The sequence below is a fragment of the Coenobita brevimanus genome, chromosome 8, assembly GCF_032717465.1.
Source record: "Coenobita brevimanus isolate Jiangsu-jjx chromosome 8, ASM3271746v2, whole genome shotgun sequence".
Taxonomy (NCBI): Eukaryota; Metazoa; Arthropoda; class Malacostraca; order Decapoda; family Coenobitidae; genus Coenobita; species Coenobita brevimanus.
The window spans coordinates 34,954,380-34,979,188 of record NC_136961.1 but is presented as its reverse complement, the minus strand read 5'-3'; the positions used below and the strand labels follow the sequence as shown (position 1 = coordinate 34,979,188).

At 41.8% G+C, this 24,809-nt stretch overlaps 1 protein-coding gene across 1 annotated transcript in view; it reads left to right on the top strand.

Annotated features, from left to right (window-relative positions):
- Nucleotides 1-1,344: 1,344 nt before the first annotated feature.
- The window catches only part of LOC145407460 (uncharacterized), a 67,888-nt gene continuing 44,423 nt past the window's right edge, over nt 1,345-24,809 (top strand). Inside the window, exons 1-4 of the mRNA XM_080278393.1 lie at nt 1,345-1,434; nt 1,600-1,824; nt 10,310-10,545; nt 23,985-24,113. Coding sequence (XP_080134519.1) covers nt 1,345-1,434; nt 1,600-1,824; nt 10,310-10,545; nt 23,985-24,113 — 680 coding nt within the window. The remainder of the gene's footprint in view (nt 1,435-1,599; nt 1,825-10,309; nt 10,546-23,984; nt 24,114-24,809) is intronic.

The following is a 24,809-nucleotide window of genomic DNA, read 5'->3' as shown; positions in this document are numbered from 1 at the left end:
CTGTTCAACAGCCTCTACAGTCGCCAGCACGTTGGGGAAGTCGTATGGCAACACATCCAATGCTTTGCATGTCTGCAGTGACAGATACAGCTGCTGCATCCTATCAGCAAAGTACATGTTTGCCATAGAAGACCTTCTACCCACAATGAAACAGCATTCCATGCGTCCCACAATGCATGTGCTCCTGCCTGCAAAGATATTAATACTCATGGTAGGTCTCTATAGACTTCATGGACTCAGCCTGAGGCCCTGTATGAGGTGGCAACCCGTTATGCATAACTGTGCGCCTGTATCAGCTATTGCAATCACCTCGCATACTGTAGCTGGGTCGTCACACTTCCCTTCCACCATGAGACACGCTGATGCCTTGGGCTGGCTATTGTGATGCTGCTGGTGGTCTCGGTGGGCTTGGGCTGCTTCGCTGACCTACACACTCATTGCAAGTGGCAGACCCTCCCACATCCGCGGCAGGTGGCCTCAACAGCGGGGCACCGGCGTTCCCTGCTTCATTTGCTACCGCCACACCTCTGGCAGTCCTTTGCTAGTGGAGGAGGGGCACAAAGCTAGGGTGACCCTGCACCCACCTGCCGCAACTGAGTGGCACCAGCCACTTCCGTTTCCTCCTTGTCACTCACTGAAGAACTGCCACTCCACTACTGTATGTCTGTGCATTTCCGCCATTTTCTCCACCGATTCGAACACTTCACAGGCGTTTGTGATTTCTTCCATACATTGCAACACTGGAATTCACCGCAGCACTTCTGTTTTCATACTGAGGTTGCACAGCCCCGTCACAAGCTTTTTCGATAGCATGATATCGACGAGATTTACAGAACACTGGGAGCACCTAAAATCACACTTGACCACCTGGGTTCTACATTTTACCACATATAAACACAGGTTATCACTGGGCTCCTTCATGTATGTAAAGAAGTCCAACCATGCTCCCACAGTGCACCTAGGGCCCACCACCATGCTCCTCACCATGCCAACAGCCTCCTCTGTGTACATGGCCTCGAATCTATGCTTGGCCACCCGTGCATCCATACACTGTTGCACCTCAGGGTCACACAACAATCTTACGTAAACAGCGGCCAAGGGTGGGACCCACCTGCAACCACTGCTGTAGCACAGACGCTGCGAGTCCACGCCTTGAAATGAGATGGCGACATTCCCACGGTAGCCTTACTGGGAGTTGCAGGTGGTGCTGGCACTCACCACTGGGCCAGTGCTTCCGAGTCTAGGGTTTGGTACACCGGCTGGTAAGCTGTCCCCATCCCTGGAGGTAGTACCTGGGGTGGTGGCACATCATACATGTTGCAGTTCACTTGGTCTCCCAGCACCATGTGGCAGAACCAGTCCTATGACTCTGGGTTCACCTGCTCGGACACTCATGGCGCTGCCCGAGTCACCTATAGAACTCCACTGTGCCATGTTGGGATAAGGACCAGGAGAGAGATAGAAACAGTGAAGCCAGCTTGAGATTTATTCTAAGAGGCGCAGGCGTGGGTGCGTCATATCACTAGCACGGCCTGAGTCAGTCTGCCCACCAAGCCCCAGGTGTGGGCCAGTGGCGCATGTGGGAGCTCCACTTGGCAGGAAGAGTTCCGGCTAAAGCACAAACTCCAACACAGTTGGCTTAGGATACCGAGAAGTGTCAACGTTGGGCTGGGGGAGGGAGGTGTGAGAGGCAGACCGACAAAGACCAGGGATGAGGTTATAGAGAGTGACCTCGGTGATAAGGGACTACTGAATGGGGAGGGGCTGCCAGAGGTCAAGCAGCATGGAGAGCCACCATTAGGTGACCAAGGCCATCACACTGAAGCATGTTGAAGCCTTTATAAACGAAATGAAACCATTCATTCTATATATATATATATATATATATATATATATATATATATATATGCATATACTCTCTCTGTTTATATCTGAGAAGGGTCTTAGTTTAATTGAAACTGTTACCTCTTACAGACCACCATTTTCTTATGTGAATGCGTGTTTTCCTTTTGTGTAGAAACGATGGTAGTGTGAAGTATAGATTGTCACTGGCTTAGTTACCCCAGTAGCAAATGGGTGAAATAGAAGATAAGATGATAATGAAAGGAGAGAGAAGCGAGCCGTTAAGAACATTAAATCTTTTCTCTTATCAGTTTTGCTGCCTGTAAAGGATAACCCTAGTCCCCACGTCTATTTACCCAGCGGTCATCTTTTGCCTTCTCAACTGGTAACACACCAGATGTTTTTCTCACAAATTACGCAGGAGATTCATCTTGTCCTTGAAATACTGGGTGTGACATAATGTGGGAGGAGCAAAGTAAGGATGTTTGCCAACTAGAAGCCTAAATGGCGCTTTCATCACGTTCTTTATGGCACACAATTGCTTCTGTGTGGAGTGTATGAGGCCCTCATTGGTAGCTGGTGCCTCTATTGTTTCTGTATGGACGGAGATTATTTTAAGACAGCCTAGTGGTTAATTAACTGAGACAGGCGGAGTAAGTTCTTTATAAGGTTGAGGAAAACGTGAAGACACATTTGTCTCTTTTTGTACAGACACACATTTAGTCTCATTTTGTACACACATTCCTGTACACATTTTTGTACACATTTTTACACATTTACTGTCACATTACACTTTTGTCACATTGTGTTGCACTTTTCCCCAACACTACTCACTCCGTGACTTTGACTACAAAACACGCTGTTTGTGCATCATTTTCCATTTTTGATTCACTCCTCCATTTACACTAGTGTGTGATATATATCTGAATTTAACCTTCGAAGTCCCCACGCTTCCTCGAGCTTCGTGAGTACTTAGCCTCCACTGAGTGTTTTCTGGTTAGGTAAGAAATAACTAGTTTTATATTTGTATCCTGAGGCCTATGTGAATCCTCCTTTTGTAAAACGAACCCTAGTTTCTTCTTTGGTTGTGTATGTTATAGTGTACAGTAAAGTTAAGTTAGTTTTCTTGCAATCTTTATCTTATCACTTTTGGTGCTTAATTAAGGGTCAAGAGTGCACCGTAATATACACCCCCATAACAATTTGGCGACCTCTTGCCAGGATAGCTCTGTGACATAATATTGGCAACCTTGGCCACATACACAGTGCTTACTCTTACCTACTTAACTATAATCAGTAATCATGGCCCTAATGAGTGATAGTGATGTGAAAGCATTTTTGGACTCTAAGCCTTCCCCAATCAGAGTGAAAACAGTCACAAAACAAGAGCTCATATTGCTTGCCCAGGCCTTACAGCTGAGATTTCCTGCCTCAGTCACTAAGACTAAGTTTCTTGATATAACATTGGACACACTGTTTGGGCAAAGTGAGTCTCCTATAGCTAGTTCTGAGCCATTTGATACTGCAGAAGGTGTTGACCCTGAGCCTTTGGCATCGGAGATACCTGGCCCTAGTGATTTTTCTGCTCATGATACTGGTGACAAAGTGCAACTTGAGTTAGTCAGAATTAAGCTGAGGGAACTTGAAGTGCAAGCCAAAATGAAGGAAATAGAATTACAGGCTCAAATGAGACAAAAGGAAATGGATCACGAATACAGAGTGAAGCACCCTCATAGTTTACCTAGAGCTAGTAATTCATCTGCCAAGGAATCTTTTGATGTTGCTAGGAACATTAAGCTATTACCTCCCTTTAATAAGCAAGATGTCACTAAGTATTTCCGTATGTCTGAAAAGGTGGCAGGTCGTCTCTCGTGGCCAAAAGACTCTTGGACAGTACTGCTGCAGAGTGTTTTGAAAGGAAAGGCTCAAGAGGCTTATATTTCTTTATCAGTTGATCAAAGTGCTAACTATGATTGTTTAAAAGATGCCATTCTCAAAGCATATGAACTCGTGCCAGAGGCATATAGGCTTACATTTAGATCCACCTTTAAACAGAAAGATCAGACTCATGTGGATTATGCTAGAGTACTCACAGACTTATTTGATCAATGGTTGCATTCTAAGAAAGTTGATGATTTCTGTAAACTTAAAGAATTAATGATCTTGGAGAACTTCACTGGTAAAATAGATAGGGATGTGGCTACATACCTAGTGGAGAAAGATTTAGATAACCTAGCTGAGGCTGCTGTTGTAGCAGATAACTATAGTATAATTCATAAGCATGAACGTAAGCCTCAGTTATTTGTTATGGGTAGGAGAGTGAACCAACCAGTTTTTGTGGATCATTCTTCAGGTAAAGGCAAGTTAATGTCAAGTGACACTAGTGGGAACACTGCAACCCCAGAGCATGTTAGTTCTAAGAAAGTAAGTGAGGACAATGATGCCAGAGGGTCAAGAAAAAGTGTCAGGTTTTGCCAGTATTGCCAGAAAACGGGGCACTTGGAGGATTGGTGTTGGAAAAAACGAGGGAAAAGTCCCTCTGTAAAACCTATTACTTTGGTAAACTCTTGGGGATCTTTTGACACCAACAGAGAGCAGCCACCCACAGATATTGTTAGCAGTAGTCAGTCACTACCCCAGCAGGTGCATATTGTTGATAAGGCCAGAGTGGAGCCGTAAGTGGTGGATAGACAGACTCCAGTAGAACCATTGTTAGACACTAGTAAGACTAGGGCAGTGCAGCCGTCAGGTTCAGGTGAGAGTGGTAATAAGACTCAATCAGAGTGTCCTCCCCCAGGCGGTACTCAAAGTGACTCCTCCCCAGGTCATTTATTTGCTAACTTTATTTCTAAGGGGTTAGTTTCAGTTGATGGAAAAGGTGGTAAGGAAGTCACTATACTTAGAGAAACAGGAGCTTCACAGTCACTAATGTTGAAGGGGATTGTTGATGTAGCTGATCCTAATGAATGTGTCTTGCTACAGGGTATAGCTGAGTTTGTATCTGTTCCCCTAGTTGAGGTGAAGCTCCAGTCAGAGTTCATTACTGGTTCAGTGCATGTGGGTGTTGTTGACCAGCTTCCTGTACAAGGGGTCATTTTCCTTTTGGGTAATGACTTGGCGGGAGGACAGGTGAGTGATGTTCCCTGCGTGTTAAAAACTCCCCTGAGTGAGGATAGGACTAAAGAGTTAGAAGATACATGTCCTAAATTGTTTCTTGCATGTGCTGTAACTAGAGCTATGACGGCAAAAGCCAGCCATGAGAACGTTGACAGTAATGGCACCGGCAATGCCGATGATGATATTGGGCTTGGTGATACCTTTTTTGCCCAGTTAAATGACTCAGAGGTTGATGATTCTCCCCAGACTGATGCAAGTGCAATGGTAGCTGATATGCAAAGATCTGTTCCAGAGATTGCCACTTTAATTGACTCAGCAGTTAGGGAAGATGAATGTGAGTCTGAACTGATGGAGTGTTATTATTTAAGGCCAAATAACGTGTTAAAGAGAAGATGGAGACCTCCTAGTGTTGCTCATGATAACGAGTGGGAGACTGTACATCAGGTGGTGATTCCAAGACCCTATAGGCAAAAAATTATGTCCATTGCTCATGACTCTCCTTTAACAGGCACACTTAGGGGTGAGGAAAACTCTCTCCCGCATCTGGCAGCATTTTTACTGTCCTGGAATCCATCGAGATGTCTCCCAGTTTTGTAGGTCATGTCACACCTGTCAGCTAGTCAGTAAGAGCAATAAGCCCATCCCTGCGGTTCCTTTGATTCCTCTACCTGTATTTGAGGCCCCATTCACTAGAGTCCTTGTTGACATTGTTGGCCCTTTGCCTAAGACCTCCTCAGGCCACCAGTTCATCCTCACAGTGGTACACATGGCCACTAGATATCCTGAAGCCATTCCCTTGAGAAATATTTCAGCTAAATTGGTTGTAAAGGAGATGCTAACCTTCTTTACCCGTTTTGGTCTCCCTAAGGAGGTGCAGTCGGATCAAGGCAGTAATTCCAGACTGTTCAGACAAACCCTTAAGGAGTTAGGAATCTCACAGATCACTTCCTCAGCATATCATCATGAGAGTCAAGGTGCATTAGAGAGGTATCACCAAACTTTGAAGAGTATGCTCAGGAAACTATGTGTTGATTAAAAGGAATGGGACAAATGTTTGCCATTCTTACTTTTTGCAACCAAAGAGGTACCGAGCGAGTCCTTGGGCTACTCCCCATTACAGTTAATCTTTGGCCATGAAGTAAGAGGTCCTCTTAAACTCCTCAAAGAACAATTGGTCAAGGATGATGACCAAATTAACTTGCTAGACTATGTGTCAAAATATAAAGAAAGACTGGCCTATAGTATGGAAGTAGCCAGGGCACACTTGGAGTCCTCTCAGGAGAAGATGAAGAGTTGGTATGACCTCTCTAAGAAAGTTAGGCACAGACTGTTTCACCCAGGCGATCAAGTTCTTGTCTTGCGTCCCATTCATGGTCAGCCTCTGCTGGCTAGTTTTGCAGGCCCTTATCTAGTGGAAAAGAGGGTAGGTGAAGTAAATTGTCATTTTAACCCCAGACCGGAGGAAGGAACGAAGATTGTGCCATATAAATATGTTGAAGGAGTACCACAGGCGAGATGTGAACCCCCCTATGCTGCATGCGTGGTGTCGGCTGTCGAATTTGCGGACCTCCCTAGTGCTGCATGCATGGTGTCGGCTGTTGACTTGGCGGACGACAAGGGCTGCCCTTTGACTTTGGACCAGATGACCAGTTGGAGAGAAAACCAGGAAGCTTGGAGTACACTGACTGCTAAACTCTCCCACTTGACTGTAGAGCGGTGTGCTGAGCTTGTTGCCCTTCTCAGGAAGTTCCCTGATGTCTTCTTGGACATCCCAGGATGGACGGAAGTGGCACAGCATGATGTGGACGTTGGAGGTGCCAGCCCTGTAAAGCAGTCTCGCTACCGGGCTAGTCCTCAGAAGCAGACCATCATTCGAGAGGAGCTGAACTACATGTTGCAGCAGGGGTTAATCAAGTCCTGTCAAAGTGAGTGGTGCTCCCCGGTCATAGCTGTTCCAAAACCCGATGGGGCACATCGCTTTTGTATTGATTATCGTAAAGTCAACTCCCTTACCAAGACTGATACTTACCCACTTTCTAGAGTAGATGATTGTGTGGATGCGATAGGCAGTGCTAAGTTTATCACAAATTTTGATTTAATGAAGGGATATTGGGAAGTCCTACTCACAGAAAGGGCCCAAGAAATTTACTGTTTTGTGGTCGGTGGCAGGACTTATAAATGTAAGGTCATGCCCTATAGTATGAAGAATGCTCCTGCCACCTTCCAAAGGCTGATGAATGATTTCACCAAGGATGTTGAGAATTGTGTTACTTACATTGATGATGTTATTTTTAGCAACACCTGGGAACAACACTTGAGCCAACTAGATGCTTTGCTTCAGAGACTGTCCTCTGCCAATTTAGTGCTTAATTTAGCTAAGTGTGAATTTGTGAGGGCTCGAGTGCAGTACCTAGGTTTTGTGGTCGGTTTAGGCCAAGTGAGTCCACCTGATGTTAAAGTTCAGGCCATAGTCAATTCCCCCCAACTCAAAAATAAGAGAGAGTTGCAACGATTCTTAGGTATGGTAGGGTACTACACACGTTTTGTCCTGAACTTCTCTGATCTTGTAACTCCTCTTACTGATTTGTTAAGAAGAGGAGTTAAGTATGAGTGGAAGCCAGAATGTGAGGAAGCCTATTCTAAAGTCAAAGTCATCCTGTCAAGTCACCCAGTGCTTCAAGCTCCCAATTTTGATAAACCCTTTAAATTAGCTGTTGATGCCAGTGGCCTAGGGGCCGGCGCAGTTTTGCTTCAGGATAATGATGAAGGCTTTGAGATGCCTGTGTGCTATTTTAGCAAAAAGTTCAATAAGGCCCAGAGAAATTTTTCATCTATTGAGAAAGAACTCCTTGCACTCATACTTGCCCTTCAACACTTCTCTGTATATGTTGGTCCAGGGTCAGGTGATGTTGTAGTGTACACTGATCACCACCCTCTGAAATTTTTGTCCCGATTTAAGGACAAAAATCTTAGATTGACTCGCTGGGCCCTATTTTTGCAAGCATACTCCCTTGATGTAAGACATGTAAAAGGTGTTAGTAATGTTTTAGCAGATTACCTGTCCAGAACTTGATTGTACAGTATCCAGAAATTTCCCCTTGGGAAATTTTTTCTCTCAGGAAGGGAGGTGTCACTGGCGTAGTTATCCCAGTAGCAAATGGGTGAAATAGAAGATAAGAGGATAATGAAAGGGGAGAGAAGTGAGCCGTTAAGAACATTAAATCTTTTCTCTTATCAGTTTTGCTACCTGTAAAGGGTAACCCTAGTCCCCACGTCTATTTACCCAGTGGTCAACTTTTGCCTTCTCAACTGATAACACACCAGATGTTATTCTCACAAATTACACAGAAGATTCCTTATGTCCTTGAAATACTGGGTGTGACATAATGTGGGAGGAGCAAAGTAGGGATGTTTGTCAAGTAGAAGCCTAAATGGCGCTTTCATCACGTTCTTGATGGCACGCAATTGGTTCTGTGTGGAGTGTATGAGGCCCTGATTGGTAGCAGGTGCCTCTATTGTTTCTGTATGGATGGAGATTATTTTAACCCGTCACGTCCCAACCACTTTCGCACCTCCGACACCCCCAAGTCCCTACCATTTTTGATTTTTTTTTTTTTTGGCTAAAACCTCCGCTTTTGGTGAGAAACATCGAAAATTCATAGAGAAATCGCTCATCTGAGCTTTAAAATACTTGATACAGGTAGGAGTACCTCCTTCCCTTACAGGGTTTTCTATCAGGCTGGCTGCAAAGAAAACGAGTTCTATGGGAGGATAACTATTCCACACCACTCCTAAACGGTATTTATTTATTTATTTGGTACTAATTTATATGTAGTATGAGAGTATATTGGTTTTCAAACAGTAATATAGGCATTATAAGCATTGTTTCACTCACTAACTCATCACCATTCCTGACCTTCTTTTGCCACATTACCTGATCATCATTTCTGACTGTTTCTTCCTCAAATGCTATGTAAACTTTGTCCTCCACATTGTCATCGATTGGGGAATCACTCTGGCCCTGAATGTCTTTATTAACCAGGTCACTGGTAACAGGTGAATTGCCGAGACAATGGCGTGCGGGGGGGGGGAGGTTATGCGGTGTAAGGCATTGTCCCTGCTTGGCATCTTGTAGAGGAATAGAGGAAGGTGTCCCGTGTATATGTACGAAAAATCATGCGCGGAAATTGAAAATTGTGCAAATTAGGGACCTTGCAATTGCAAAACGTACCAGTACGTTGATGGGACTGGCAAATGCAAAATGTTGCAACGTACCCATACGTCGATGGGACGTCTCGGGTTAAGACAGCCTAGTGATTAATTAGCTGAGTGATTAATTAGACGGAGTAAGTCTCCTTTATAAGGTCGAGGAAAATGTGAAGACACACATTTGTCTCCTTTTGTACAGACACATTTAGTCTCATTTTGTACACACATTCCTGTACACATTTTTGTACACATTTGTACACAGTTACTGTCACATTACCCTTTTGTCACATTGTGTTGCACTTTTCCCCAACACTACTCACTCCGTGACTCTGACTACAAAACACACCGTTTGTGCATCATTTCCCATTTTTGGTTCACTCCTCCATTTACACTAGTGTGTGTTTTATATCTGGATTTAACCTTCGAAGTCTCCACGTTTCCTCGAGCTTTGTGAGTACTTAGCCTCCACTGAGTGTTTTCTGGTTAGGTAAGAAATAACTAATTTTTATTTGTATCCTGAGGCCTATATGAATCTTCCTTTTGTAAAATGAACCCTGGTTTCTTCTTTGGTTATGTATGTTATAGTGTACCGTAAAGTTAAGTTAGTTTTCTTTCAAATTTTATCTTATCCCTTTTGGTGCTTAATTAAGGGTTAAGAGTGCACCGTAATATACACCCTAATAACAAGATACATGATAAATGTCAGTATATTACTCTACTTAAGACCAGTCCATATGGTGCCTAAAACATTGCCAGAAACAATGCTAGGAACATGCTATATACCTGCTTCCAAACACGCCAAAAACATGTTCGTAAACTTGCCGGACTGATTATCCCCACACCTGTTCCCAGCAGGAAACATTCACACCAGTGATGATAGCATATCTCGAAACAAGTTTACGGGTTTGAACGTCCAGACAAGGTACTTCAAACATGTATGCAAACATGTAGGAAGCAGTGTTTCTTACATGTCTCAAAATTTGTTTCAGGCTCGTGTCAATGGGACCTTAGAATCTAGATTTTTATATCCGTTATATTGTAGTCGAATCTATATATCAATATATATTTTTGTGTGATCAAAGTTTGAAATGAAACCAATATATGAGCAATGTTTAGAACAATGAAGTGAGGATTTGTTTAGGTGGTGACGAGGTTGTATTGCGTGACTGTGGTGGTGGTGAGTGATGACCCAGCCTTCCTCGCTGCCTTCGCTGAGTTCTCCTTCAAGAGCCACCTTCTGCTGGTCCAGACAACGAGACTGCTAGCCTTCACTCGCCTGCCTGTCCACCGCCTCCACACCCTACACCACCTTCATAAGACCCTATCACGTACAAATTCACTCATCGCCGTCATTGATGACAACTCTACTGAATTCAGGTAATTTTCATCAACAAAAACATCAACATCATAGCCATTATATCATAGTAATTGTCAAAACTGATAAACAATAATAACATGATTACTACTACTACTACTACTACTGTTACAACTACTCTTATTTTAGGTGTCAGAACGCATTCAGAGAAGTACCTTGAGATGGTTTGGACATCTGGAGAGAATGGAATGTGTGTATGTGTGTGTGTGTGTGTGTGTGTGTGTGTGTGTGTGTGTGTGTGTGTGTGTGTGTGTGTGTGTGTGTGTGTGTGTGTGTGTGTGTGTGTGTGTGTGTGTGTGTGTGTGTGTATGAATGGGGGAAGGGGGAGGGGTATAGATCAAGAATGAAATTGAGGAATGGGATGGACAGGTATATGTAAGCGTGTGAGTTGGATAATGGGCAACCTGATGGAGGAGAACAGTGTGATATGTAGGCGATACGTTCATGGCAACCCCATCGGTATTAATTCGTCTGGCTATATAAATCAATGCTCATCGTCAACATCATTATCATCATCATCCAGGTTCACACTTTAAAAAACGGAGAGTATATTGGACTTTCTAGAGACAGGAAAATAAAACACAGGAACTGGACAGCCACAGTGCTAAGTGAAACGGGCCATACATCCTATCCATATATGAATTGCCAGACGCCTTAATCCCGTGAGGAGTGGCCACAAACAAATTGCCTCCATGTCGCCCGGTCCCCCCGCCATTTTGCTGCCTTCCCCCTCCGCTCACACTCCCCTCTCATATATATATATATAAAAGCAAGGAAGAAAGAACCAAAGGTCAGGGGCCTGCAAATTCCTCCCATCAAGAAAAAACAAAAACAGCATAACAGAGAGCCAAATTCAAGATCCATTCATTTCGAGTTGCCTGGACACATTGCGTTGGAAAGACTGGAGATCGTAGGCAGTAGGAAAAACAAAAAGAGGGAGACAGTTCCAGAGTTGACATGTTGCATACGTGAAGGACTAAGGGTAGCGGTTAACTTCTGCATTAGAGAGCTTGACACAATAAGGATGAGAGTTTGTTGCTAGGCGGGTGCTATGTGCCTGCTATAGTGGTGGAGGATGCAAGTAGACACTTAACAGGGACCATTAAGTAGCGATAGAAAAGAGATAAAGATGCAACAGTGTGATGAAGAGACAGAGGTTGAAGGGAGCCAGTAAGAAGAGGAGAGTTATTGAGACGAAAAGCCTTTGACTTCACATTACTGAGAAGAGCTGTGTGTGGGAAGCCTCACCACAAATGAGTGTTATGAACCCAACAGCAGTGCAGTGGTAAAGAAGGTATGGAGTCGGCTTAGCACACCCATTTTCTTGGAAGCAAATTTGACAAGGAAGGTAATATGTTCTTTCCCAGATTAATCCCAAGAGAATACAACCTCAAGTATGTTTAAAGATGATGCAGGATTGAGCTGGATATTGTTCGAAATTAGAGGGTACTCCTGAGGTAGATTTTGTCGGGTTGACGGATAAATGAATTGATTTTTTGATGCATTAAGAACAACAAGGTTATTTTTTACCCCAATCAGAGACATAAGCTAAGTCAGACATTAGATGTGCCATAGCTTCATCCTTTACTTGTTGAAGCAACTGCTGAGATGGATGCTGTAGGAAATGCATGGAAAGATGAAGCGAGGAGTTATCAGGGTATGAGTGGAAAGATTTAGATGTACAGCTTAGACAGTCATTGATGAATAAAAGGAAGAAAGTTGGTGATAAAACAGAGCCATAAGGAACACCACTACTGATGACTCTAGGGGAAGAACAATGGCCGTCTGCAACAGCAGCTATAGAATGATCAGATAGGAAGCTATAGATGAAGTCACAAACTGAAGGATAGAAACCATTGGAGGGTAGTTTGGAAATTAAAGATCTATGCCAGACTCGATCGAAAACCTTTGAGATGTCAAATGCGATAGCAAAGCTTTCTCCAAAGTCCCGAAAGGAGGATGACCAGGAGTCTGAAAAGTAGGTGAGAAGATCAACAGTGGAGCATCCCTGGCAGAACCTATACTGATGTTCAGAAAGAAGGTTGTCATAGGAAAGAAGCTTTATTTTTTTTATTTTTGTAAAGAACAGACACGAAAACTTTTGAAATTAAGGATGTTAAAACAATTGGGCGATAGTTAGAGGACTAAGAATGGTCAGCCTTCTTTGGGACGGGCTGAATTAGAGCAAACTTCCACCAAGAAAGAAAGGTGCAGGTTGATAGACAAAGACAAAAGAGTTTACCAAGGCAGGGTGTAAGCACAGAAGCACAGTTCGTGAGGACAACACGAGGGACTCCATCAGGCCCGTAGGCATTGTTAGTACTGAGGCCAGTGATAGAAGAAAATACTGCATTTCACGAAATTTTAATGTTGGGCATGAAGAGCTCAAAGGGCAGAGGAGATGGAGGGACAGCACGAGAATCGTCTAAGGTGGAGTTGGAGGAAAAGGTCTGACCTAAGATTTCTGCTATATCAGTAGAAAAAATAGGCACAGAGCCATCAGTGTGGAAAATAGGAGGAAAAGATGATGAGATAAAGTTGTTAGAATTTTTGGCAAGGTGGCTGAAGGAGTGGGAAGAATTCGAGTTGGAGAGTTCAAAGTATTGAGTATGGATGATATATATATATATATATATATATATATATATATATATATATATATATATATATATATATATATATATGTATTTTAGTAGAGCAAAGACAGACTTAGGATGATTCTGGGCAGAAACATAAAAATGATGACAATCAGAGGTGATTGGCCTTAGTACCTTTTGTAGGCCTTCTCCTTGTTGTGGACAGCATTAGAACAAGCGTGATATGACCAAGGTTATTTTTTTCCATTATACAGTATATAGAAAGGATATGAGAAAGGAGAATAACTTTTGTAATGCCCAAGGCACACTCAGATGAAACTTGGCCACGGAATTTAAAATAATTCCAGGGAAAATTAAAGAATTACTACATGAGGGCCTCCCCATCATCAGCTCCAAAGTGCCACAACCGACGTTTTTCTGGAGGGTCCACAGGCCATACTGGAGCAATAGGACAGGTTAAGGTGATACGATTGCGGTCAGAGGAGCACAATGGAGTGGAAAGATTTACAGTGTAAGCAGAAGGATTAGTTGTAAGGAAGAGGTCAGTTATGTTGTAACTTTCTCCAAGGTGGTCAGGGATATGGATAGGGTGCTGAACAAGCTGCTCTAGGTCATTAAGGATAGAAAAGATGTAGGCCTGTTCACCAGGTGGATCAATGAAAGAAGATATGAGCCAAAGGTGGTGGTGAACATTGAAATCTCCTAGAGTGGAGATTTTAGAGAAAGTAGAAATGGATAGGATGTTTTCCATCACAGATGTAAGATAGTCAAAGAATTTTCAAAAGTTAGTAGAATTAGGGTACAAGTAAACAGCACAGATATATTTAGCCAGAGAAGGACAGGAAAGCCAAAGCCAGAGAACGGCGAATTAAAAAAAACCAAGTTCACGAACACAAGCACAAAATAAGTTATTGCGTATAGATACGGAAAAGCCACTTTGGCTTTAAATCGAGTACTGAGAAATCAGGAGGATACAGAGAAGGATTTGCTGTCAGTTGCCTCAGAGAGCTGAGTCTCAGTTAGGAAGAGACGGTGAGGATTAGAGGAGGAGAGGTGGTGCTCAACAGAGAAAGAGTTAGAGGAAAGGCCTCGAATGTTGCAGGAAAGAAGAAGTGAAGCAGACAATGGTTCCAGACATCTCGCTGGGTCGTCACCGGGAGAGGGGCAGATGGTGGGGGCATTTACGTCCCTCCCCCCACTCGGGGACTCTGAGGCTTGGTTGAACAATGCCCTTTTTTCTTAATTTTGCATAGTAAGTATAGTGTGTACTGTGCATGTAGTTTGGCATTGACAGTTGGAAAAACTTGTATTGGAGAGTATGTTGGCCTACTCTCTGTGCTACTGAAACACTGAAAAAGTTCAGCAAACGGGGATGGTCAGGAACTAGTCCCGAGGGTTGATGAAACGGGAGCTCCAGCTCTCCCTGTCACAAGCTTTCCATCCATCTCGCCATATCTCATCCTTGGCCTCCACATGCCTCTCCCCCACTTCACTTAACTCGCATTCACTCTCCTCATTAGTCTCTCGCTCTCCATCCTCTTCACAAGGCCAAATCACATCAGTGTATATCTCCTAATGCTTTCAGTCACATCCACATCCACACAACAATGCTCATTCACATCCTCATTTGTTATTCTGTCTCTTCATGTAACTCCACAAGCTCCTCTGAAATAACTCGTTTCCACTGCTCTCACTCTTGGATTGTCCTTCCGACAGGGTTCAAACTTCGCTTGCAGACGTTAGAGCTGGTATCACAATATTATCATGCAGCGACTTCTTTATTTCTTATCACTGCACTCGAAGAACGAGCATCCTTTTTCCCTGTTGTACCCTTTCAAACACTTCATCCTCCAAACTTCCATCCATACTACCCAAGTACCTAACTGCACTCACATTTTACATTTCCTCATCATCCAACCTCACTGTGGATTCAGTGGCTTAATTTCTTTCGAAGACCGTAACTTTAGTCTTCCCTACATTCATCATTAGATTCCGTTTCTTACACACTCTTCTAAACTCATTCATCAAGCCTTGCAGACCCGTTTTGTATTCACTTAACAAGTATTATCTGTAAACAACAGAACAGAAAGTTTCCAAACTCTGCTCTCTCTCTTTAGGGCCGCTTCAAGACCCAATAGCCTACCTTGCATCTCTTTTACAATTCCATCCATATACAGACTGAACAACCATTAAGATATGACACATCCCTTTTTGAATCCAACATTCAGGTAGAAAAATTCGCTCAGTTCACCATCCACATGCACCGCAGCATTAGCACCCTCATACATTTTCTTCAGGGCATTCAACTACTTTCCATTTACTCCATGTATTCTTATTGTTTTCCACATTTCTTGTCTTTCCATTCTGTCACATACTTTCTCCAAATCCATGCCGCATATAACTCCTCTCCCCTTTTTTGTAACTTTACGTCTAAAGACCTAAGGATGATCATCTCATCTACACAACCACTTCCCTTCTTAAAACCTCCCCGTTCTTCTCCAGCTAAGTCCTCTGTTATTTCCCTAACTGTGTTAATAAGTATCCTACCATATACTTTTTCCTGTGAAAGTGTTATCTCCATTTGCTCACTTTATATCTGTTCTCCACTATCAATATAACGTTTTTATCTTTCAGTTCCCGATCAACTTCATCATCACTCTGTCTGACTGTCTTTACCTCCTTCCAGAACACTTTCCTACATTCCATCCATTTTACACTCAAATTCTGTCCATATTCTTCATCTACTCTCTTCTTATACTCACTAATCTCTTCACCTCTCTCTTCCTCAGCACATATAACTCTCTCTTCGGTCTCTCAACTTTCTCCATGGTCCTACTTCCCACCCGCTCACTATTTGCTTTCTTCTTTTGCGCCACATTTTTTCTCATTTTATTCCACCATGCCGTTTCTTGCACCCTCTTTCGTCTTCTCTTCACCCCACACACCACGTCACATGCTGCACAGATTTATGTGAATATCTTGCACAAATCTTCCACCTCCTGCACCTGCTCCAAATCATATTTACCCAATTGCTCATTCACTTCTCTCTTATATTGTGCCCTTTTTCAATCCTCAAGCACCCTTTCTGTTATCCTTGTATTGACTTCCTCTTGTCCTTCTCTCATTTTATTCATCCATCACAATAAAACACTGACTTTCACCACCACCAAGTGGTGGTGAGAAAGTTCATTCCCCCAACCTCTGTATGCTCTTTTATGTATTATATTCCTTCTCATTCTCTCATCCACACACACAAATACTCAGTAATAGCATTCCGTTCATTCAATTCACCATCCAACCATTTCATCACTCGGCATGTACATCTGTGGATCATTTTATGCCTGAGGAGGCTATTGACTATCACGAACCGCCTTCCCGCACAGTAAATGCCCACTAGAGCACTGTCACTCTCATCCACTTCTGCATGTACACCTCACTCACCAACTTCTCCATTCACCCTCACATTCCCACCTTTCCATTCATATCTCTGATACACTCTTTCAGTCCTCTCAAACTTTTCCATTCAAACTTCCACATTTGCCTAGAACTCTTCTTTCACTCTGCTCGCACGGTCTTCCATTGGTGCACATACGCATACAATCGCCTACGTTTGTATTCCTACTATTCAATCTTACCTAAACAGTCCTTAACCAACTGACTCATACTGTCTTCTATTTTCCTTCCATTTCTTGCACGCAACAATACATACACCTTCTTTTGCCCTCTCATTCTTATATACCTGTTCCTGCATATACACCCCACCTATACTCCCACTTTCACACACTGTCACCTCCGTAGTCCCCCTTAATCCAAATATGTCCACTTTTGCACTCTCAAGCACCTGGACAATCTCTCTTTCACCTCATCATTTGCACCTTTTACATTCCACATTGAAACATTCACTGACGTATAATTCAAACCATTAAAATCCTCGTCTGCATTAAAGAATATATACTTAATACCTTAATAAGATCACCTTATATAGTTTATTCTTGATACTATCCTATTCTTCTAATGAGAGGCCTTTTACACTTAAATGATTAATACGACAAAAATTAATGATATTCCATCCACTCACCTCTTTTATTTCTCAGGTATTACAATTTCGTACACACTGTATTGACTCAAGCTTTTTACTACATCCTGCACTGATTTTGACTGGAATGTTCTTATATTATATGAATGTTACAGTACTAAAACAACTATGCTGGATCTAAATGTGGGGAAAGATGGCTGAGAATCTAAACATCAGCTTTTTTCATCTGCCCCATTATTACATCCACGTGCAGGGCACAGCAGGGCACTGTGTGTGTGTGTGTGTGTGTGTGTGTGTGTGTGTGTGTGTGTGTGTGTGTGTGTGTGTGTGTGTGTTTATTATTCTCTTTGTCTGTAAACTGTATAACTCAAACAATTTTGAATCAGTATGGACCAAACTAAGTAGAACTGAGCCACATAAGCAACTGTTTTTCTAAGCAATAAGAGAAAAGTCATGACAAAGTCAGCTTTAAGAACTTGATCCTATATACACCAAACTATGCAGTTAGGTTAGGGTTGAGGTTAGATAGTGGTTGGGACAGACGCCATGAGGAGCTTGTGTTCTTGCTTTGGGCCTTTGTCGGGTTATTCACACAATACACTAGGATACAAAGCTGCTGGATCATCCACGTTACCTCATTTATCTTCCCTAGGTGCTACCCTATCTACTCATGTAACCTATCAACCAAAAAAAAAAGGTGAATAGACACCTGAGTTGAGTGACATCAGGTTCCCACACCATAATTCGAACCCTGACGTTATTGGGTTGACAGCTTCGCAGCTAGCGATGTTAATCACTCATTCACCGCAGTGACTTTGCACCAGTTCAGGTTAGGCATTGACTTTTTGTCAACATTTAGAGATGTGGGAAATATTTTCGTCTCAGCCTGATTACCTTTCCTCAGTCATTTTTTCGGTCTTCTTAATTTATTATTTAGTTCATTTTTTGTCATCAGATCAATTGTTTCTGAGCTCGAACTCTTCTTCACCCTTGTCTTTTTGTAACACTGGGTAACACAAGTTTTGTTTCTCTTAATGTTTTTAGTGTTTCTAGGGTGATTTTTTCTCCTGATTTCAAAAATACCCTTGAAATTTGCATAGCATCGATATTTAGGAGGTAACTAAGGTTTAATAGAGAAAGGAAACCATAATTACCTGCAATAGTGCTTTATTCAACTTATTCACATTGTCCATTAATAGTAACTGAAATTATTTGGTCCTTATATTCCTTTTTAAACTAATGAGAAAATGTAAGTAAGCCTATGATCAGATTATAGAATTATACTAGAAATGCACTGAAGATCGTGCTTGCCTACTGTGAGCTCTTTTATCTTTATGCACCAGTGACCATATATAGTCTCCCATCATTGCAGTGTCCCATCTTCTTTGATATCTTTTCTCCGTTGTAGCAGTATCCTGATGGAATCTCTCACCATGTTCCTCACTCACTTGACCTAAGTTTTCACGAAAAAAGTCTAAATGTGAATGCAAAAAGTGCATGTTTAATGACATTCTACAGCCTAAATTCTTATAACTCTCAATAAGTTTTGCTACAAGCTGCTTGTAGTTTGGGTCTTTGTTATTACCAAGGAATCCATTAATTATGTCGCGAAATGCACACCATGCCTCTCTTTTGACATCACTCATCACATTTTCAAGTTTTACTGACCTCAACATTGTCCTTACTTGCGGTCCTGTAAATATACCACCCTTAAACTTTGCCTCACATAGCTTTGGAGAGAGTAGACGAATCTCTTGAAATGCTTCTCCACCATGATCTAAAGGCTTTACAAACTGTTTGACCAAACCCAGTTTTATGTGAAGTGGAGGTAACAACACTTTGGCAGGCTCTACTAGAGTTTGTCTAATAACATTTAGCTTTACTGGCTGCAGGTCCTCTCGTGGGGGTAACTCAACCTTCTGGTAAGATTCATGATCAGCCCTACTGTCCCATAGGCAAAGAAAACATGAATGCTTTGTGTATCCACCCTGTAATCCAAGTAAGAAGGCAAGCATTTTAAAATCTCCACAAACATCCCATTTAAACTTATCATAGTTTACTTTCTCAAGAAGCTTTTTTACCTTGTCATATTCTTCCTTCATCTGTACGGAATATGCAATAGCTAGGGATGGATACTGATTTCCACTGTGTAGTAAAACAGCTTTCAGGCTTTTTGTTGAGCTATCTATGAAAAGTCGCCATTCTTCGGGGTTGTGATCAATTCCAATAGCTGTAAACAAGCCATTTATATCTTTGCAGAAGCAGAGATCCTCACTTATATCAAAGTATACTTCGAATTCCTCATGGCGCTTCCTGTATACTGTTGATTTGCAGTCCTCTCCCAACAGATTCCATTCATTCAGCCTGGATGCTAAAAGCTCAGCTCTTAACTTAGTGAGGCCCAAGTCCCTGACGAGATCATCCAGTTCACGTTGATTTGAAAAGTGTGGGCGGGTACTCATTCTTGGCTCATACGTTTCATCCATTTCTTGGTTGTCGCCATCTTCAGACTCTCCTGATGAGACCTCCATCATATCCTCTACCTGAAAAATTAACAATGTTGCATTGAATAGCTGGAACCTTAATATGAATTTTATGTGTAATCACATTACAAGAAAGCTTAGCTAGATGTTTGAAATATTTCAATATTGATTCTGTTACCATGAATGAAATTTAAAGTTGTTATTAACATTTTGATAAGATGTACTTACATTTTCTGGCGGCCGTGGAACTGGTAAGTTATCATCATGTGGCACTGGTGCAATAGAGGATGGAATGCTGAGATACGGAAGGGCTTTTCTTCCCTTAACTCTTCTGTACTTTAATATATCAATCATGCAAATTTTGCAATCATCGTGATGATTTTTTGGCTCTCGTCACACTCTCGGAACAGTAAAAGGCATTGCTTTTCTTGCACCTCTCAGCCATCCGTCTAAATTTGATCGACAACTTCCACATATCACATGAGGGGCCCATGGTTTTTCTTGGTTACCCATACTCATTCCAAAGTACAGTCTATGAGCAATCCAGTACTTGGCACCTTTCACAATTTTATGTGATACATGCTTTGTTCCAAATAGTATCCACACACATAACAAAATAAATCTGGTGAATTTCTGCATCCTCTTGTAACCATGGTCAAGAAAATTCAATGTTTACAATAAGAACCTGAAAAAGAAAAAGTTAGTGACAAATCACTGTACACCTTAATGGAAAGTTCTTCTACTACATTAGAGGGCAGCTCATTAAACTCATCGGACTGAAATTAAACAGGCATACCTGCATATGGCCTTAAAAAGATATGTAGTTTACCGCTGGTTATTCGTAAGAGGCTGACAGTAAGCTAAAACACGATTTCCTGAGCTAGCACATATTTTGGGTACAAAGGGGTAGAGGGCTTTTCACATAAACAATACATTTATTTATATTAGCATAATTTGATATATCTCGCAAATGGTCGATGGTAGAGAAAAAATATGCACATTTTTGGAATCAGCGTGAAATTTTGCATTAAAAACACTCAAAAAATTAAGAGAAAACTTTTGTGAAAATTTGTAAAGTAGTGTACGAGTAATTTACTCCTCTTGGGTGGGTGTGAGGGCGGCAATAAGTCGCTAGTACCGTGGGAGGTAGACGGGCATGAATCCGCCTTTGCTGGGCTACAAATGAGAACTAAATCACTTAATATGCAGTATTTGGCAACTGCGGTGTCGTAGGGCTTGGCAGCAGCTCTGATGGTGTAGATGGAGACTCAACGTTCCCTTGTAAATCACTGACGCTTCCTCATGCTTGAAATCGTGGCAGAGATCCATTGCCTGATGTGAGGCCTGATATGAGGCGATCAGCATGGGCAGGGGTGCTGCATATCTAAATGACTAAATATGCGGCATTTGGCAACTGTAGTGTGGCAGGGCTTGGCAACAGTTCTGATGGTGTAGAGGGACACTTAACGTTTACGTGGAAACCACTGATGCTTTTGAATGGTTGTGATGGTTATGGCGCCGAGACCCATCGCCTCATATGAGACAATCAGCGCAACCAGGGGTGGTCTGCATATCACCTCGTATGAGGCAAACAGCACGGCGAGGGTTAATGACAGAAAAATTTTAGGCTTATTCACTAGGTGGATCAGTGGAAGGAGAGGAGAGCCAAAGATTGTGGTGAATATTGAAATCATCTAGAATGACGAATCCAGAAAAGGGAGAAATTAATTGGATTTGCTCCATCTTAGAAGTAAGATGGTCAAAGAATTTTTCGTAGTCAGTAGAATTAAGGGATAAGTAAACAGCACATGTATATTTATTCAGAGAATGACAGGATGGCAGAAGCCAGAGATTAGAAATTTCAGAAGATTCAAACTCAGGAACATGAGAGGAAAATGTGTTATAGGATGCAGATTTGAATGATGCACCTTTAGGTTTTGGTTTCATGTCGATATGATGAATTTGAGAGGAGTTATGGCGAAAAACGATTCTTACATATCCCCACCCCTATTTTTTTTTTTTTTTTACATCTTTTGGGCTAAAAGCTTGGCCTTGGGCCCAATTTGGCCAACAGTTTAATCAGGTGATCAGATCATAGTCCATCATCTCTGTAATTTTAGTCAACATCGCACCAGTAGTTTTCCTGTAAAATTGTTAACAGACAGACAGGCAGGCAACCAAACAAACAGACAAACCGAGTGAAAGCAATACCCATCCCCGAGCCCTTTCGGGGCGGGGAACGAGTAAATATATTTTGGCAGGTGAAAAACTTCATAAGTACTGCAATGCAATTCTAAATTGCTTTCTATTGGATACAGTTGTGCAAGTGTATCAGTGTCTTCAAAACCTTATGTATACACTTCATTCACAGGCTGAAAGTTGTTAAGTATTTTATCTAAACCCCAAGTTTTCACTTGTGTAATATTGTGCTGGCCACTGTTATAAGTGTTCACCTTTGCATCACATTGAGCCCTAGTGTTTCCGACTTCAGCAAAGTTTTACTTTTTTATTTTTATATTCTGATATAAATGGAATACTCAAATAACATCTACTGCGTATCCATGAACACTTATGAAAAATCTGAGGCAAAAAAATAGTCTGATTCAGTGTTTACTTACAGTTTTAAATAATCCACTGCTTACATTCTTAACCAAAAAACAAAAATAAAACAATATTCCAAACATCATCCAATAAAAAGTCATTGGGCCTTCCACCCTAGCACATTTTACAGGTTCTCCAGGACAGTGGCAGGAAACTGCTCAAGTAATGCCACTTTCTTCACGTTTGCAACTTGTTTACGTTCACCCCTTACGGAAATAAAGCGTCTGGCAATAGACAGATAGATAGGTAGAATTTCGTATGCAACCTTTTTTGTCATCATGGTAAGGTTATACTGCAGGTATACCTGGTTTTGTTGATTGACTGGTACAGCTTCTAGGAGACCATTTACAACTTCTCCACCAAACTCCTTGGGGTTTGGAAGTTGTGGGACAGATATTTGGGTTGATTTACAGTATATATGTATATATATATATATATATATATATATATATATATATATATATATATATATGGTAAAATCCTCGCAACACATGAAGTTTGAATGAATGGTCTGTTGGTGGCAAACTTAAATCAGCTTTGGAAGACAGTGTACCAAAAATGTGGGCCCTCAGTTTGTTCAGACTTTTGAACTGTTCTCTTCCATACAATTTCACAAAAAGAAAAATGTTTTGCATCTGAAGTAAAATTTTCAACAAACTGATTGTCAACTTTGTATGGCTGTTCACTAATCGGCCAAAGAGTTAGGAAGTCATGACAGGACTCCAGAGCAAGTTTGCCTGCCATTTTTCCCTTTTCTGAAGGGATAGTTGACATATATTTAGCAAAAATCCTATCAGAATGTTTTCTGATATATCAAACTAAACTGAAAGCTGTTTAGAGATTTCTATGCAGGTATGAGCTCAAGATTTTTTTCAACCGAGAATTCTTCCAAGTTTAGTCTTGAAGCATAGTATATACAAAGAAGCATGGCATTCGTATCAGTTGCCTAAACAATGATCCGTTTGCAGCCACCCTCAGATACACCATAATTGATGTGTGCAGTCAGCCTCGTGTAAGCCTCCTCATGATTTTCTTAACTCAAACTGATAATAACACTGACAGCTTCTTTGGTACGTTTCATACCTTCTATAACCGTTTCTATACCCTGAGGGAGATTACAATGGTTAGATGTCCAGCAATTGCTCAGGTAATTCAAAAGATGGCCTTTGTTCTTTATGTTAGAACAAGATTGTTCCCAGTCAGCGATTTGTAGAACATCAACTGGAATATACTCTTTGCTCTTAGTTCGTGATTTTTCCCGTCTGTGTCTCATTTCCTTTTAGGGAAGATTTGTCATCTGCTTCATAATGATCTCCAACTAAATGTATCAGATGACAGTTTTCGGATATCTCCTTGACCATCTTCGACAAATACTGTACATCTGGGATAAATCTTTGAAAGTTGTGAAATGTTTAATTCCTCTGAACAAATGCCATCATATCTATGACGTACAAAGTATTCAATGTGTTTTCTGGTAAAGACTTCGTTTCAGGCAACATCAGCCTCTACTAAAAGTGGAATTAGTAAGTCTGCCTTTTGGCCTTTTCTCACTGCAGAAACATTAGGCATATCATTACCTCTCTCAAACTATGTTGGTGGATAATCCATCAATTCATAATGAATGGCTTCCAGTTTTCTTTTTCCATCAGCAGTTACAGATGCCACACAGTGGCTTCTGTAACTGCTTTCATTATACCTTCTTATATACAGTGTATCCTGAACAGTGCCAGCATATACTCGATGGTGCCGTTTAGTGAGCCAGAGTCTCAGTCGCTGCAAGTAGCCACTTGGACACTTGGTGAAGGCTTGGTTCTCAAACACCCAACCCAACTCTTCCCTTACAAGTTTGCAAAGTAAGTGAGCATTAAAACTATGGAGACATTTTGAGAGATTTTTGAAGTTACCAGGTATACCCTTCCAGGTCACTTAGGCTTTTCCAAATGAGAACTGCTTTTGAACCTTGCTTCACTTTGAAGCAAGTGCCTTGTGGCCTGACAGAACCACAGAGTACTTGACCAAATGAGAGCCGTTTCTGAACAGCCACTGCTACCATCACCACCATCAGTACAGTTACCACCACCACTGTTTTTATCGTAGCTACCATCATGACCACCACCATCACAATTCCAGCTACCAGCACCACCATCATCATCACAGCTACCACCACCACGAACACAAGCACCAACACCACAGTTACCACCACCTCCATCTTTACAACTACTACCATCACCACCACACCATAAGCACCACCATTGCAGCTACCAGTTTTTTTATGAATAAAGTTATCTGGTGGCAGAACCAATAAAGCAAAACTGAGCACTTTTGCAATCAGTTCCACAAACCACAAAGTCCGCAACTGCGAAAGTGTGATTTCGTACGTCGATTTGCGTTTGTGACAAAGTTTACGTAAATTTGCATTTTTTGCATTTACGGAAGTACTTCTGTAAACGCATTTGTTGTTGTTGTAGAATATTTGCCCACCTGTTGTGGGACACGGGCAAACTAAGAGCCCATCAAAGATAAGCACGATAAACAGGGAAAAGCAAAAA